Raw genomic sequence first — 19054 nt, 5'->3', positions numbered from 1 at the left:
GTGACGTAAGAGCTGGGTCTCCATTATTGTAAATAAAATGCAGCATCAAACATCTAAATGATCAGAGGCAGAATGCTTTTGAATGAACACATACAATTTACACAGATATCTTATTAGAGGTCTGATACATACAGATGAAATCCCTCTACCATACGTTTACATTACACGAGATGAAGAGTTTATTTCAGATCTAATTAACATTGCAGTGCAATTTCTTACAGTGTTGCTCTAAGCGGGTTCTTCTAGTTTTTAAGGTGAACTTCTCACCGCTACAAAATCACACACAAAGGAACGGACTTAATTTTCAAATTTAAGACGTTGCCATCAAAGTGAGTCTGCACGTGCTGCTCAAACACCTGCTGGTCGCAGTCCAGGGGGAACTGCTGACTGCACATGGGGCACACTTTCCAGTGACTCTCTACGTGCTCCTCAAACTGACTCTGGTTGTAGTTGGGCGGAAACACTAATGTACACAGCGGGCACTTCTTCTGCTTTGTGTACCTGAAACACAAACCACCGGATAGTGTAAGAGTGAGGCATCAATACCAGACATTAAAGCAGGTTCTAAAACAATAAATGTACATTGCATGTTTAACTTGGCACGAGGACATTAAAGGTCATTGAAAAGTAAGGATTTGTTGACTGTTGCAATCATTCAACTTAATTATCTTTTTGAATGGGTTGGATTACCTTTGGACAGACACATTAGGTCACTACCCCAACATAGTAGCATGTAAATATATCCTGTTTATTTTGGGCTCACCCCTTTTTCTAGGGAGCCAATGGGCAGCTACAGAGGTTTTGGAGGATCCATCTGTGCTGCCGCCAGTTATACAGAAAATAATGGTCATACTTTACACACATTAACAATTTAAGTAGATTTAAAACAGATCCTTTGCCCCTAAAAATATCATTCTTATATTATCCCTTTTCTAAAACCTATAGCAAAATGACTTTGTCATAGTGTTTAATCTAGCACCCTGCACCTTTCAAACCTGTGCAGTTCATCTGTCCTGCTGAGGTGTCACTGTCTGTTTTGGTGATTCTAGTACAGTCCTGATCTGCATTGAGATACAGGCGCCACAGCAGAGAGCGAAAGAAGAACTGCATGGTGTTTGAAAGGTGCTAGAATGAACACTGTCATACACAACAACCATCCATGTTTGTATTAATATCCCAGGCTTCTGATTCTCAGAGTAGCGACACAAGAGATAGGTCAGTAGTGTATTAGTAGGATGTGTGTGTTTACCTTGGATCAAAGCAGAAACCAGACGGCTCTTGTCCAAATTAAGCTAGGAGGATCCTGGTCCTGTTCAAATCCACATTGTCATCCTGGGAACACAAAACAAAAATGTTCCATTATATACCCCATAGGGCAGGTTAGTATAAGAAGAATTAGAATTATAGAATGTAATATACAATGGAAATAGGTGTACACTGAAATATACATATGCAACTCACTCTATAACTGCAATCTGACATTTACATGACCAATATAGACAGCACTGTCCCACCCTACAGCAACAGTGAGAGTTCTATGGGTGTATGGCATCACCAATGACATGTTTAGGTAGATTTACTACAATCTCATTACTTATATAAAGGCCCCCTCACATCTACCTGTCCTTTCCCCAATGCCATCATAAGCCCTTGATGATTGGAGATCCTTCAGGGAACGAGAGAGAGAGAGAGAGAGAGAGAGAGAGAGAGAGAGAGAGAGAGAGAGGAGAGAGAGAGAGAGAGAGAGAGAGAGAGAGAGAGAGAGAGAGAGAGGAGAGAGAGAGAGAGAGAGAGAGAGAGAGAGAGAGAGAAGCTATTCACTAACAAAGTACAAAATACACAGTGACCAAAGGTGCATTATACAGCTGGAAGAAAAACAATGGTGACAGCCAGTGTTCCCTCTAAGCTGTGTTCATGTGCGCGCACACACAACTTGCCGAGTGCGCGCACAGACATTACATCAGAGCGCACAGTAATTTTTAGTTTTAGTAATTTTCCTTTTTACTATTTTTTTTTTTTGCATTTTCGGCTGCCCCAGACACTGGCCCTTATTCAGATCTGATCGCAGTACAAATTTGTTCTCATAATGGGCAAAACCATGTGCTCTGCAGGTGGGGCAGATGTAACATGTATAGAGGGAGTTAGATTGTGTGAGTCATTTTGTTTCTGTGCCGGGTAAATACTGGCTGCTTTATTCTTACACTGCAATTTAGATTTCCGTTTCAACACACCACACCACACCAAACTCTAACTCTCTCTATACACCTGCAGTGCACATGGTTTTGCCCATTTTGAGAACAAATTTGTACTGCGATCAGATCTGAATAAGGGCCACTGTGTAACAATATGGCTCTGCTGGGCTGGCTGTCATTCACCCTGTAAGCCCACCCTTGGTTGCCAGGGTCTGTCAGGATTGGCTCCACTGCACATCTGATCTGTGCAGTGGAGCTAATACGCAGATGCCACCTTTCCATTTTCCTGGCCTCTCGTCTTACCGCCATTGCCGTTGTTCACCCCTAGATTGCGCTGGCACCGCTGCTGCCTGCCGCTAAACAGCCTGAGCCTGGGGTCAGCACCATGATACGGGATTGCCAGCGGGACAAATGCACGACAGCATGCCCGGCCGTGACATCAGATGCTGAGGCGGTGGCTGTGGTGCTGGGGCGTCAGCGCCCATCGGTCAGGAGGACTGGATGAGCCTGTAGATTCTGTCCTGCACTGGGTCTGGTGAATAGCTGAGCAGCAGCACAGAGCTGGTCTGCTCTCTCGGGAGAGGGGCAGAAGCCGCAGGGCTGGAGGCTGTTCGGGTGGCTAGTGACTGCAATGCTTAATGTGGTGGGGAGGGGGGCATCAAAATGGCACAGTATTTTCTCCTCGCTGCACCTCAGGACAGGGTCTGCCTCTAAGGGTCCCTGTCCTGAGGTGCAGTGAGGAGATGGGAGTGGTGTCAGACTCATAGGCAGCTTTTCGGTATTGGCAGCTTTTTGGTATCGGCAGTAATGTGTAATGGGCATTACATGGTAAATTTTTGATCCCTACAATGTCCCTGTATATGGAGCATATTGTGAATTTTGGCTCAATCCGTGTGGCATTATACAGTGTTGGGTAATTATTAAAAATTAACCATTTTGTTTACTAGGCCTTTATACCGTTATGTGGTGCAAAAAAATTCAAATTTCCTTCCAAAGTTGCACAGCCAATATCTTTTTCCGTACACAGCCTTCGTAAAATTAGAGGGAACATTGGCGACAGGTTGCATTGGAAACAGCTGGATACCTCTGCAGGCTCGCAGGTATGTACATATATATGTCAATGTCTTTTTTGTGCCATAAGAATGTGAAAATATTGTCACTCATGTAATAATGAGGCAAACCACGGAGCATAGCTCACATTATAGGGTCAATCCAATTTAGTGTGAGCTGGGTCCATTGAGATGTTCTCATGGCGGACTCACACTGAAATATATTTGCAATCTAATCGCCAAAATTGCATTGGTTTTCTAGAAGAGATTCAAGTTTTATTGTTGTTGTTTTTTTTTTTGGGGGGGGGGGGGGGGGGGGGGGTGTCAGGTATATGGAAATGATCTATTGATGGGATGTGAAAAATGCTTATTAAATTTTTTAGTACTTGTTTCCTAGCACGGCGCCCGTCGTGGGTCATCGCATACCTTAAGTTAAGGTATGCGATGAACCCGACCAACGCGATTTTGGGCTATTTTTAGCCTTTTTCCGACAATTAAAAAATCGGGTCCATCGCATGCCATTATAATGAACAATGTTAAATGGGCCAATGTACCCGATTTTTTATTGTATACCTACCCTGATGGGTAATTTGTATGTGAAATGCCCCCCCATTGTTAACGCCACCCCACGATGAACACCAACCCGAAGCTTGGCGAGCGCAGTGAGCCCACGAGGGGCGGCGGTACGCGTCCTCCGACCTTTTCATACCCCCACTATCCACGTCGGCGTGGAGTTGATTTCATATAGTGTGGTGAGTGCAGCAAGCTACCAAGCCCCGCGTGGGGACGCGTAATACCTGTGAAGTAATGCGCTGCGCTCGCCACGCTTCGGGCTCACTGTGCTCGCCACACTATATAAAATCAACTCTACGCCGACGTGGATAGTGGGGGTATGAAAAGGTTGGAGGATGCGTACCGCTGCGCTCGCCACGCTTCGGGTTGGCATTCATCGTGGGGTGGCGTTAACAATGGGGGGCATTTGACCCATCAGGGTGGGTATACAATGAAATTTGGGGTCTGGGGGGCATTTAACATTGGGCCCAATGTAAAATCGGGTCTCAGGGACCATTTTACATTGGTTACAATGTAAAAATCGCATCGATCGCGTTGCATGCGATTTGGTTGCATGCGATGTGATCGACGCAATTTTTTAGGACCCGATGGATACAATTAAAATCGCAGGCGCCGTGCTATGAAACAAGTAGCAATTTTTTTACAAGCTTATATAAAAACACTGAAATATCTGCGCCAAAATGCTGGAATCACTTAGATGGCAATAATTTTTTATCATTAATAAAAAAAATAAAAAAAAATAAAAGAGTCATCCACACCTTTTAAAAACCTGCAGTACTTTCCTTGTGGCCACGAACACCTGTGTGTGTGGCCCGGCTATCTCAGTTGTCCCTCTCTTGGGAGTCCAGGATGGTTTCCTCACTTTTTCATGCAATTTACCAAAGTTGCAATTCGTGGAAGAGTCGTGCAACCTCTCCTCAGCATCGTCATTTCTAAGCTGATCTCTCAGTTGCGCACATTTGTGTAATGCATTAGTTTCCTGAACAAAGTTCGCTTTTGCAAGCTTGCACCTAATTGGATCGGTGCTTACGTCACCATTGCACAATATCATCATCATTTAGAAAACTTCACAATGTGTCCTGACCAGCTAGCAATGATCTATAAAGCATTTGCTTCCTACACGACATATCTTCATTCCACAGGACCTGATACCCGGGGAACCTTCTTCTGCACACAAAGAGCATTTTGTTTGCTTGTAAATCTCAGCCTAAAAGGTTTTATTCTAATAATAGTCCCATTTCATAGCACGGCTCAGGGAACAGGGTTATGTTTTGTCATTCTGGAAAATACAATGCAAAAGCTAACATGCGATCTAGGAACGTTCTTGTGCGATGTGGATTAAACGAGGTGTATGGCTAGATAATCTTCTTCCACCTGTATATGTGTGTATAAATATAGGGTAGCGTCCCTTCCGCCAGCCTCAGCCTAGACCCTGACATGAGAGTCACAGTGCTGAGTGATGTGTACATGAGCTACATGCAGCCTGCACCTTGTCCTGTCAGCCGCAGCTCCATTGTGCACACACATAACTACATGCGCAGGGCACTGATCAGCATCATGTCTATCACAGGAGACACGCTGCACTTACACAGCATACATGCCGCTGCCTGACTGCACATGTGCTGTTCATGGCATCTATAAGCTCCATTCTGCAGGTGCCAGGACCCAGCCAGCACCTCCCCTCCTCTCTGGCACGAGTCAGCATGGTCAGCGGCTGCCCCTTTCCTCTTCAAAGGTAGGAGCCGCCACTGAATGCCAGAATTATGGGCGAGAATCATATGTACGGTATACAATCACTATATGTAAAAGTCTATAATTCTCCTCGCCTTTTTGGGGGTGAAGTACCCCCAGTGACCACTAGAGGCAACTCGATGGGCCAAATTACTCCTCAACAGAAAGTGAAACCAAAATGATCTTTTTCAAGCTTGCTGGATATGGGCAGAGGGAGCTGTGAAGACAGAGATTGGAGGTAGGAGCAGAGAGGGACTAAGCTGTCATTTTCAGGGGCTTTTTTTAAAAATAATAATATTTTTTATGGAGTTATAAAAGGGTTCACATCCTATACAACACAGAAAAGTCGTTGTTATACATGGGTCATCAAGAAATGTATGTAAGAAAAGGAGGGATAGAAAGAGTTTGAGAGAAAAAAAAAAGGAAAGGAAGAAGAAAAGTAAGAAGAGCACCGAGTCTGAACTGCCCATCCGCAGTTCTCAGCTAGCATAACATGGCAGAAGTAAAGTAGTGCCTTTATATGCGATTAAAGCATATATTAATCTGTCTCACCGCGTCGGGTGATTGAGTAATAATATAGTTATTCCAAAGGCGTAAGAATTTGGTTATGTGGGTATCTTTTTGTATGGAAGCTTCTATCCACGACATTCAAAAGTTAAAAAAGAGTTTTTCCATAAACATATTTAAAGATGGTGGTAAGTGTGAAATCCATTGTTGTAGTATACATTTGCATGCAACATTGGATACAATAGTTAAAAGATGTTTATTGTCGGATGAGAGCATGGCGGAGGGATTCACTATGCCCAGGGTTGTCCATTCTGGGGTTAAAGTTATACGTAAGGGATAGAATATCAACACAAATTGTTTTTTTGAGGGGCTTTTAACTAGAACTGTATAAAGCTGAAATAATCATTGGCTTATGGAACAGGACTAACAAACATATCGGAGGCTATTGGTGCCAATATAACAGCAATTACAAAAAAAATAATAATTACCAATTCTGTGGGGTTTATTTTTTTCACTGATTTAACAATTCACCAATTCACCAATCTACCACAATCTAACAGGTCGGTTTACACAAACGTATTTGAAATGCAGAACTCTCCCAATGGATTGCTGAAGTATGTGTGCAAGAGCGAAAGTATGGTTCTGTTCACATCTATGATTCTCAGTTCCTTACATATCTGCACACACTTTTAGATAGGGAAGGGGGATGGATGGAAACCCGCGCACAAGTTTGACCACTTGTATGAAGGATGATAAGCTTTAAATATAGGTATACAGTCTAGTATCCACAATATGAAAAATTAAAGGTAAAGTAACTTGTGGAGGTGCACCCCTGAGAGTAAAGAACGTACAAATTAAAAAACAAAAGAGAAAAAAATACTCTCCTTTGTTTGGGGGCACGCTTTGTCAAAATTGAAAAAAAAAGAAAAAACTTTAATATGTAATGGTTGTAAATTTTAAAAAGTAACTTTTAATGTTCGAAATTTAAAAGGCTATTGATTGACATAGACATTGACAGACTACATGAAACATAAAAGAGTGGAAAAGTAAGTAAATTTAAAGGAATTCTTCCAGCAATATGTGGCTGGTATAAATTTTAGTGTAAATTCCTGTGGTGTAAATCCACAGATAATAAGTTTGGTACACTTATATATTAGACACTGATAGCGAAATGGATAAGAATAAAAAAAATTTTTATATATTTTTTGTGTAATAGAATCTGGTCACATCCAATAAATTGTATAATGTGTATTGCTCTATACAATTTGAAAGACAAATCTTCAATTGATATTAGTTATCAGGTGAGCATAAGTTTCTATCATGTACAGACATATAGGAAAAGCAGTGGTAGCCACTAATTGTAGTATAGATGAGCCTTATTGAAAATAAGTGCAAGATAAAGACTCCTCAGGCAGTAACAACACAAAACTTTGCCACTGTGTCAACCTGTTGGTCCTGTGTCGACAGCCTGTATAAATGGAGTGGAAAGTTTAGCATCTGCTGTCTCTTTCCCCGGGATAAGGTGCCCTGTTGATATTTTAACCAGTGCAGGGTCTAGCCGAAATCCTTTAGGTAGAGATGAGAGTGCTGTTAGATAGAGATAGATTTAGAGAGTGCTAAAGTGGGGTGTATCTCAGAGAGGACTTACATCTAGTGGGTTAGTACGCTGCTGCTCCCCATTGTCCATACATTGGTGGGCACACACATCTGCACACACATCAGAAGGTATTACTACTGCATCCCTACTTCTGCCTGTGCCGATGCTACAATGCAGTTCAGTTACTGGAGGATGTAAGGGAGTAAGATTGACAGGTGGAGTTTATAGTACAAGCAGTGCATCAATGTCAAAAAGAAGAACCAAGTGCTTTAAACACAAGGATGACAGAAAGAAGAGGATAGTCATCATCTGAACGGACATTATCTTCTGCAGGATCCAGGTGGTCAGAATTCCAACAGCAGTACCTCAAATGGCACAATGCTGACAGATCCAGGTGAGTATTATATTCATACCCCTAACTCATTTCTTCAGCAATATAAGACCCCCCCCCCCCCCCCAACACACACACACACACAAAACACTCTCCACAACCTAGCCCTAAATCTAATCCCAATACTTGCTGTCAGGACCTGCTGGCACTATGCCCGTCAGAACCCGAACTACATCCTGTTTAGGAGAATGCATACTGTGTTATAGATACAAGGGTAGATGCATAAAGCAATGAAAAGCAAGTGGAGAAATGCAGCATTGAGGTAAAGATTATCAAGTGCATTCAATAGGATCATATGCAGCAGATGATTGGTTGCCAACTTCTTCGCTGCTTCATACATGTCCCCACGGTGTGTTACTGCGCAATTATGTCTACGAGGAAACTCAGTGAGTTGTGTCTGCCAGCTCTTTAGGATGCCCTCATATACACTGCTTTGTATCCTGTAGACCCCACGTATAATGGTATGTATCATGTACCCCACACATATATAATGCTTTGTATCCTGTATCGCACACGTATATATAATGCCTTGAGTCCTGTATCTCACATGTATATAACACTTTGCATCCTGTATCCCACATTTATATACTGTTACCCGCACCTTGACAAAGGGGCCACTTACGCCTGAAACGTTGGAATTGTTTTTTTGCTTTAATACACGTTTGAAAAGTTCCCTGTGAGTGCCGCTGTCTGTTCCATTCTATACCACATTTATATACTATATAAAAGAATATACTGTTTTACATCCTGTACCAAACACATAGAATACTTTGTATCCTGTATCACACATGTATATAACCCTTCGTATACCATATGTACTCTTTATAGCCAATCTGGGCAGTACTATAAGGACAAGTGACCGACAGCAGCACACAAACCAGAGCCTGCATGGGACAGCCCTGTAAACCTTCCTGGCCACATAGATATCCTTCCTATCCATAATAATATAATAATGCCTGCGTATCTGCTGCTACAGTTCAGTGTGTCGGAGATGAAATGCATGGTTGTTAGTCTTACAAGCCATAGCAAATAAATCTGACTATAACTCAGGAAGGGAAACCAGATGAAGGCTCAGAAGGCTGCATTTGGCTGCCTATTGCCCATCCAGCCTATAGATCCGTTACAAAATAAAGAAACTGGACACATTTTATTGTAGTAGCCTTTCCCAACGTGATACAAAGTCAGAGTTGTGTCAGTAACGAGCATGCAAATGTACCGTAATTCCTCATGGGTTAGCATGAGGGCAAAACATACAGGTCGGCAAGAACACACTGCTAATTAAAGTGCCCCCAACTGACTAGAGGACAGAATCTCTTGTCATGTGTAATGCCCATGCCAGCGGCGGCAGGAGACAATATGCAAAGTAGGAAGTAAAGGTGGGTGACATCACTTTAGACCTTGAAACTGACAGGGAAAAGGTATGACAGGCTTCCTAATTATCCTCAATCACAGACACAGGGAACCTGCCGGCAGGAGGAAGAAATGCTTATTTTCTCTATTATGGGTGCTGAGTGCCAGCGCTATCATCATGCCTGTCTAAGCACTTATCAGTTTCTGCAAAGGTTAATAGCAATTATAGGCAGCAAACTAGACTAAATGAGGAACAGGCCGTGGTACCACTGTACTGCAAAGAGCACAGTACTCAACAGATAAGCATTTCTCATCAGATGTATTTTGCTAAGATCAAAAAAGCCTTCCGTCTAAATGTAGAAGAGCAAATTTAACAAAACACGCTGACATTTCAATTTAATTTAGGGACTTAAAAAAAAAAAAAAAAGACAACTTGATGTAGCTGGTACGGCACAGCCGAGTCACCATTACCGGTTGTCTCTCGGAGCGGTGGCATTTGTTAAAGGTGTCAAAATGCTCAAGTAACTGAACCAAACCGCAGTGAGGCACAAAGCTAATAAAAGTCACTGACAGTAAAGGAATAAAATCACTAACGAGTTAAACACTTATTTAATGCCTTTAAAATGTGGTCTTTTCTTTTGAAATGCCATAAATAAGTGTATAGTACAGCGATAGCACAAGTCACTCGCTGATTTATGTAGAGCTGATGATACAAGGATGAGAACCATCTGCGCAGAGAAGCCCACTGTCTCCTAGTACTCCTAACTGGCGGTAGAATGAACATTGCTATCCCTGGTAATTTAGCTACCTAGTGCTCCGTTCTCTACAATCCTGAAGCCAATGCATAAATCCAAGTCATTTTGCTCTCAGATCAAAGACTCCTCGTGCTATTTCAGACAGTGAGATTTATGGAATGTTAGAAGATGTTACTGGAAAAGGAACATGCAGCTTCTATGTTATAAGACATTACTGGAAGAAGAGCACAAAGCTTATTTTTATCTAAGGAATAGGAGAAATGTTATAAATAAACTCTAGCACTCAGAAAACACATAAAGGTGAACCTACCTGACTGTTATCGTCAGGATCTTCCAAGCCATCTGGGCGGCTGAGGTTCCGGGCAGGTTGACTGCAGACAACCTTGCGTTCCACACACCACGAGGGTGCCCCTATTGGTGGTACCTGGATTTCATCTGGGTTAAAAGCTCCATCTGCGCCATCTAATTGGAAAAACAAAATTATGCTTGAACGGGTGTGTGGGGCACAGTACATCGCTGTATGGGCCAATCACATGGGTTCCTTAAACTGAGCAAGCCATATAATATTATTTACATGGATTATATGACGATAGACCAATTACTACGGGATGATTCCTATGAGTCATGAACTTATTGCTGGTCTTCACTTTCTGCAGTGTTCATTAGGATATTGCAACTATTGTTGCTATTTTTTCTATGCATTTAAGAGCTTTTTATTGATTATGATAAATGTGCTAAATTCATCATATTGCTATTAATCTGAACTTATATATAGTTTTTTTTATTACATGACAATTGAGCTTTTTAAATGACATAAAACTGATGCAACACGGTATTACTCTTATGAATTGTACAGAGATCTAGCACTTCCTTTTATAGCTGGTCTCTACTGTGGTGTGTGTGTGTTTGTGTGTGTGCAACTTCCACACATGGGCGTCAACCCACGTTATTCCCGGGTCACTCCTTTCAGACCTAAGTTGGGTTGTCTACCTAGGTCCACAACACTGCTGGCAAACAGGGTAGTGGACCTGGACTATCAACCTGGGTAGACCAGTTTAGATGGGTATGAGAGATGCTATTGGTTACAGATGATGCTGTGACAGTTGGAAGTAGTGTGTGGTTACAATGGGAAGTTGGGAAATAATGCACACTCATGTGATCTAACATGTCCAATCAGGTGAGGGAGTTTTCTTTTTGACCCTGTTGGGTGGGAGGGGTCTGGAAAACACAGACATGTCCGGACTGTTTTGGGGTGGTTTGTGGTGGCAGTGTGGTATCATTCCCAGCCACTGTGAGCCAAAGCATGGCATCCCTGTGTGTGCCAGGGGGCTTCCATAGATATGCGAACATAGCACATTTCTGGTTGCACTTATTTAACTATAACTCCCAACATCTGCAGGCAGTCCCGCGGGACAGTTCGCGTGTCGTAGGTGTGTGACAAATTGGGGTTGTGGCCTCACGGAAAGGGGCGCGGTTTACACTTGCACCGTTTTCGGAGCTTATGCCCCCAGCCCCTCCGGCTGCAGGAATAGAAGCTGTGCGAATGCTCACAGGGTCTAGTCACGTATGACGGGGAGGGCACTCCCAACTGCCCCTCCCTGCCCCGGGAGGGATGCGGAAACTTAGCAGAATACCGGGACGTTCCCGCGATAAGCAGGACAGTTGGAAGGTATGATTTTACAATCCCATCACGTGGAAGAAATCGTCATGCTGGGCTGCTTTGCACTGTGCATACGGGAAAAGGTAGTTGTAATTTTGCTTTTTTTGTAAAACTCAAATTGCATAACCACTGTCCACCATACATTCTTATTTATCCCCGTTCTGAGACAGGGTAAGTTATAATCACAGCAGCGGACGTAAACTCGCACTAATATGATCATTGGCAATATGAGAGTGTGCACAGGGACACCGCCAGATGAGATTCTGTGCCCTTCCTCTGCACACAGCTTAATACTATGACAGAATCTTACAGTGATTCGCCTAAGCAGAAGACACTAACAACACGTGTTATGACAATAAGTAGACAGAACTCTCAGTGGTAGTGTAAATAAAGGAATCAGATGTGCTCACCTCTTGTTGTTGGTGATGCATAAGGATTTCCAAATTGCAATATAGGCGGCTGGACTGGGATTATGGGAACGGTCTTATTTTGTTCACAATAAGGATTAAAAAACTGCAAACCCTGGGAGCTGCTGCCTGGTATAGTGTCACCGCTGGCGGCTCTTTCGGACAGTCTTTCTAAATTTATTTCAAGTTCCTATGAAAATAATGAAAGCAAAAACACAAAACGCCATGTATTTAGTAGTAGATACCAAGCAATCAGTTCTGCTTACATTATATATACACCATTTGAATAAATCAATCAATAGCACAGATACAATTCCTGACAATAGGCCACAGATGGAGTTGCATGCAGTGATCTAATTTCTTTATACATATGCCTGACAACGTTCCCTTGGGATTCAAGTTAAACCGGAACCGAACCAGACCCCGGACTGGATTATCAAACTTTATTCCAGAGCTTGTAATGTCCGGTCCGAGGGGGGCCTGTCCAGGGGGGGGGGGTCCGGTTTACAGCTTTCACCAGAGACCTGGGGAAGGATCAGATTACAGCCTCCTCGTATGGTCCAGACCGCTCTGGTTTTCATTACACCCCTGGTCCATGCAGGGAGGCTTTATTCTCCCCTTCTCCTCTCCCTGGTGACAGGTGTCACAGCAGCTCCACAGGACAAGGACACCCCCTGGCAGTTACTTGTGTATTATCACGGCTCCTGTAGTGTCAGCGTAGTTGTACTGTCCAGTTAGGTAGTCAGCGTAGTGTCCTTCTAGCGGGTCAGCGCAGTCAATCAGTTAGGGGAAGCAACTGTGACTGTGGCTGTATCTCTGTCGCTTTGAAGCGGACCTCTAAGCACTCAGCATCATCAGTCAGAATGCTTACGCAGTCAGTGTATTCAGTCAGAGGTGAAGGTGAAGCGACTGACTGCGGCTGTATTTATGAAGCTCCTTGTTAAAATTAATTTCGAATAGCTGCTGAACCACTGACATTTTTTCAAGAGCACCACTTGCTGTCAAAGACGCAAACCTGTCTCAACACATGTCGTCATTACTGTTTCAGATGGATATTGCCAGGTGTGAATGTTTTCTTTAAACACCCCCCCCCCCATCCACAGCAGCCTGAAGCATGGCGAGCGCAGCGAGGGGGCGCGTTACGCGTCCTCCCAGCCTGTTCATACCCCCACTATCCACGTTGGTGTGGAGTTCATTTTATAAAGTGTGTATTACTTGACGTGAATTCCGCATCCCCTCAGGCTTGTTTAAAGTGTCCGCTCGCCATGCTTCCGGCTCGCTGCGCTCACCACACTTTATAAAATCAACTCCACGCCAACATGGATAGTGGGGGTATGAACAGGTCGGGAGGACGTGTAACGCGTCCGCTCGCCATGCTTTGGACTGGCGTGGATAGTGGGGGTTTGAAAAGGAGGCATTTGCCAGTATGTAACATGGAGCATTTGCAAATGCGTCCTTTATTGTGTATGAGACGCACTTGCGCACCGCACCCCCCTTTGTGCACGAGACGCACGTGCTACCAAACCCCTAACCCCGTCTCCCTGAAGCAGACACGGGCAGTGTTGCCGAACCCTGCCGCAAGAATTACTACTGAGACGCTTGTGCGTATCAGGCAGATGGAACGCCTGCATGATAGTCTCTCTGCCGGCGTCTGCCAGCGCAGGGGATCTGGCAGTTACCAGCACTGTGTGAGAGGCGCTCCCTAGGCTTGTCAGGGACGGCGGGGACAGAGCTGCAGCTCGCAGGGACAGTATGGTGACTACACTGCCTGGCGGGGACACTACGCTGACTACGCAGGCTGCCGCGGGGACACAACGCTGACTATGCTGACTAACGCTGATAACGTAGCTTAGCCTACGCTGAAAACTTAGCGTAGGCTGGTGCTGTGCTAATACACAAGTACCCTGGTTTTTACCCATTTTACCCTGTGCTGTGGTGGAGTACAAACAAGAGTTTTACAGTGCAAAATTACTGAAGATTGGCCTCATGGCTCATCTTACTTAATAGGGCCCACTTCTTCACAGTTTCAAATTACTTGCATCGTTGCAAACACGAACCTTACTGAAAAAGCTGTACAACTATTAGTCTCCAGCAATCGCTCACAGAAGAATTAACAAACTTATACAATTTACTTGGTTGAACCATTTCTGCTCCATTGTCTCAGAGTCAACAAGATCTTACCTTTATGTCATTTTCCAGTTTGTTCTTCTCACTCAGCAGAACTTCTACATGACAGGACATCTCAGATATTTCCCGATCTTTCGCAGCAGACTGGATCTATAGAGGTCCCAGGGATAGAATTACTTTCTTTATAGATTTTCTAGACAATCCATAAAGAAGGATTTGGATTTACATCTGTCACTTACAGGTAAATACAACGGTTTTGCTAAAATGTATTCTATTGTTATACTGCCTCTGTCTCCTAACTACATCAAATCCATCTTACAGTATATTAGTCTGCCTTCATCAATGCTGCGATACCACTAAACTGGCTTCACCTCTTGTCCACGCTGGGTTATTAAAGCTTGAGTCCTCATACATCTAGCCTCAATAAGTGCTGCAGCGAGAGAGACACACCAGCTCCTGTGCAACTCTGCTAGCATTGGGTGTCTTTTATTGTTGAAAATGCATCTAAGTAGGGTATTCAATTACATGCGGTGATAAACTGAGTAATTGTAGCCTTGGGGGCTGTCCAATTAGCACAATGAACCGGCAAACAAAACAAAATCCCTGAAAGCAGCCCAGTTTTTGAGCATTTTTTTTGTGTTTTTGTGCAAAAACTATTTTTTTTATTGGTGTCCTAATAAGATTGACTAGAAACAAATTGTCAAAAAAAAATTTTTTTATCCCCTTAGTCACTTTATGATGTGACTAAGGGGACAGAACGTCCTGATCGTCGGAATCCCGGACATTACTCATCGGATCCAACACTAAATCGACTGCTGGAATTCAATGTTTTGACTTGAATTTCAAGCGTTCCCTGAAAACTCACCTCTTCAGGCAATCATATTTAAGTTCTACACGCATAACCCTCTGAGGCACTGATCTATTATGTAGCTTCCCTTCTGGACTTGCAACTTGGTGGGACTGCTATGCTATTACTGGTGCCGGTCCTTAGGTTTCCCTCCTATGTCCCTATAGATTGTAAGCTTGCAGCAGGGCCCTCTAACCTCCATGTCTGTCTGTTGCTACCCAGTTTCTTTTATCACTGTCTACAATTGTAAAGCGCAAATCTGCTGCGCTATATAAGAAACTGTAAATAAACTGTATATGACGCACAACAGAACTTGAAATGGAAAAAAAATAAATACCTCTGGCATATATATCCGTGTGTGTGTGTGTGCATATACCACCCGTGTGTGTGTTCCGTCTCATATCACTGACAGGGCTAATAAAGCATCACAAACACTCAAAATTAGAGAGGTCAAATTACAATTTGAAAAGAAAAATAAATCTCATATATCCATAACAGCACAGGTTTAATTTAATTGAATGTGTATTTCATCCAGCTGATGTTTTTATGTTCTAAGGATGACTTTATGCCTCCTCCAGTTAAACACAACCTTGAAGTCAGGGGTTAAAACGCACCAGACTATCATTTGGCATACAGGCAGATTTAGGGCGCACGGCTGCCTGTCTGGGTGGGGCAGAGAGAAGCCTCCTACTTAGTACTTGGAAATTACACTATATCTTGTGAGCTTTCCTCATGGAAATACAGAAAGATTTGATTTAAACCACTTGAGCTTTGCTCCTGTGTCACCAGCACTGCGGAATAATATATACACTTCTTATAGCCAGAGACCGTATTAGTCTCTTACCATGACAGAGATTTAAACCCTGCAAGATGCAAACATGACATAAATGGAAAATACTTTAACCCGCTACAAGATATAACCGGTTATAAATGTCTCACAGTATACTAGTTTTCTGAATAATAACTCTTTCATCTACCAATGTAACACACAGACACACACACATACACATTATATATATATATACACTGTTTAAAAAAATAAAGGGAACACTAACATACAGTAACACATCCTAGTTCTGAATGAATGAAATATTCTTTTTAAATACTTTGTTTACATAGTTGAATGTGCTGACAACAAAATCACACAAAAATTATCAATGGAAATAAAATGTATTAACCCATGGAGGTCTGGATTTGGAGTCACCCTCAAAATTAAAGTGGAAAAACACACTACAGGCTGATCCAACTTTGATGTGATGTCCTTAAAACAAGTCAAAATGAGGCTCAGTAGTGTGTGTGGCCTCCACGTGCCTGTATGACCTCCCTACAACGCCTGGGCATGCTCCTGATGAGGTGGCGGATGGGTCTCCTGAGGTATCTCCTCTCATGCCTTGACTAAAGCCTCCGCCAACTCCTGGACAGTCTGTGGTGCAACGTGGCGTTGGTGGATGGAGCGAGACATGATGTCCCCGATGTGCTTAATTGGATTTAGGTCTGGGGAACTTGTGGGCCAGTCCATAGCATCAATGCCTTTATCTTGCAGGAACTGCTGACACACTCCAGCCACATGAGGTCTAGCATTGTCTTGCATTAGGAGGAACCCAGGGCGAATCGCACCAGCATATGGTCTCACAAGTGGTCTGAGGATCTCATCTCGGTACATAATGGCAGTCAGGCTACCTCTGGCAAGCAAGTGGGGGGCTGTGTGGCCCCCCAAATAAATGCCACCCACACCATTACTGACCCACTGCCAAACCGGTCATGCTGGAGGATGTTGGAGGCAGCAGAACATTTTCCTTGGCATCTCCAGACTCTGTCATGTCTGCAACATGTGCTCAGTGTGAACCTGCTTTCATCTTTGAAGAGTACAGGGCGCCAGTGGCGAATTTGCCAATCTTGGTGTTCTCTGGCAAATGCCAAACGTCCTGTACAGTGTTGGGCTGTAAGTGCAATCCCCACCTGTGGACGTCGGGCCCTCATACCACCCTCACGGAGTCTGTTTCTGATCATTTGAGTAGGCACATGCACATTTGTGGCCTGCTGGAGGTCATTTTGCAGGGCTCTGGCAGTGCTCCTCCTGTTCCTCCTTGCACAAAGGTGGAGGTAGCAATCCTGCTGCTGGGTTGTTGCCCTCCTACGGCCTCCTCCATGTCTCCTGATGTACTGGCCTGTCTCCTGGTAGCGCCTCCATGCTCTTGACACTACGCTGAGAGACACAGCAAACCTTCTTGCCACAACTCACATTGTCTCCTGAGGTATCTCCTCCCATGCCTTGACTAAAGCCTCCGCAAACTCCTGCACAGTCTGTGGTGCAACAGACTGGATGAGCTCACTACCTGAGCCACTTGCGTGGGTTGTAGACTCCGTCTCATGCTACCACTAGAGTCAAAAGTGACCAAAACATCAGCCAAAAAGCATAGGAACTGAAAAGTTGTCTGTGGTCACCACCTGCAGAACTACTCCTTTATTGGGGGTGTCTTGCTAATTGCCTATAATTTCCACCTGTTGCCTATTCCATTTGCACAACAGCATGCAAAATTGATTGTCAATCAGTGTTGCTTCCTAAGTGGACAGTTTGATTTCACAGAAGTGTGATTGACTTGGAGTTACATTGTGTTGTTTAAGTGTTCCCTTGATTTTTTGGAGCAGTATATTATATATATACACACACACACACACACACACACACACACACACACATAAAAGTATATTTTAGCATTGCATGGAAAAGTTTTATCTACCTTTTGAAAGAATACTTATAAGCAAAAAAGAAAAAGTTTTGTAATCATAGCTGCTTTGACAGACTTAAATCAATCCCAGAGAATAACCCTGAAGTGTACTCCTGTAACTTTTCTGAGGTCAGCTGCAGTATAAATGTGCGGATTACACAATTAGCGGTATTCAATGCCCTGACAGCAAGCTATTGGCACATAGAAGTGCCGATAGCTCGCTGTCAGGGTATTCAAAGAATCTGGTTCACTTGCTGTTTGGCTCCCCACCTGTTTCTTAAGACGAGTGGGGCCATTAAAATGACGAGGCTCGCCAAAAATGCGGCGAACTCGCTGCATTTGAGGCAAACCTCGCCGGCCTCTCGCGACGAGTATTCGGCCTTTACATTGAATACAGCAAGGAGGTTTGCCGGCGAGGATGGCTTATTTTCAGAGAGGAAAAGCCCTCCCCGCCATACAAACCCTCTAGCCAGCGGCACTGAATATCGCTCATTGCCGTATGAGCATAAAACTTGCTTGTGGCTTATGTACAATACACAGCTTTTTGTTGAGGCCACCAATGTGTTTATGGATCTTGGCTACATTGCAGGATCCAGCTATTTCTGCCCATTGTGGCCTAGAAAAAAAGGGAAATTGGATCTCTCTGGATTAAATTGTACTGACATAGGGTCGACTGCATTAAGGTTGACATGCATTAGGTCGACCCCTGAAAGTCAACAGGGCTTAGGTCGACACCTGAAATATGTTGACATGGCTAAGGTAGACACAAGCATTAGGTCTACAATGGGAAGGTCAACAGTCAAAAGGTCGACATGAGTTTTTCACTTTTTTGGGTACGAATTTCGACAGTCGACAACATCTAAGTGTAACATTGTGCTCGCCATGCTCTGGGCATGGTGCCACATTGCGCTCGGCACACTCGCCGTAGTGGATAGTAGGGCATGAAATACTGCCTGTCGGCATGTCGGCTCAACAACAACCAAATAACCTCATGTCAACCTTTTGACCGTCGACCTTACCATTGTCGACTTAATGCTTGTGTCGACCTAAGCCCTATCAGCCTTAAGTGGGTTTACCAAGAAACATAAAACATATAAAGTTGTGTTACAAGGACACACGCCTTTGTGTAAGAATGGAAT

At 43.7% G+C, this 19054-nt stretch overlaps 1 protein-coding gene across 1 annotated transcript in view; it reads right to left on the bottom strand.

Moving 5' to 3' along the window:
* Positions 1-226: 226 nt before the first annotated feature.
* The window catches only part of TAX1BP1 (Tax1 binding protein 1), an 89862-nt gene continuing 71034 nt past the window's right edge, over positions 227-19054 (bottom strand). Inside the window, 7 exon segments of the mRNA XM_083188944.1 lie at positions 227-501; positions 1250-1284; positions 1286-1309; positions 5159-5188; positions 10456-10607; positions 12216-12402; positions 14394-14489. Coding sequence (XP_083045070.1) covers positions 270-501; positions 1250-1284; positions 1286-1309; positions 5159-5188; positions 10456-10607; positions 12216-12402; positions 14394-14489 — 756 coding nt within the window. The 3' untranslated portion in view covers positions 227-269.

This window comes from Crinia signifera, chromosome 5, assembly GCF_055691185.1.
Source record: "Crinia signifera chromosome 5, ASM5569118v1, whole genome shotgun sequence".
In the NCBI taxonomy this organism is placed as follows: Eukaryota; Metazoa; Chordata; class Amphibia; order Anura; family Myobatrachidae; genus Crinia; species Crinia signifera.
This window is presented reverse-complemented; position numbering and strand designations above follow the sequence as displayed.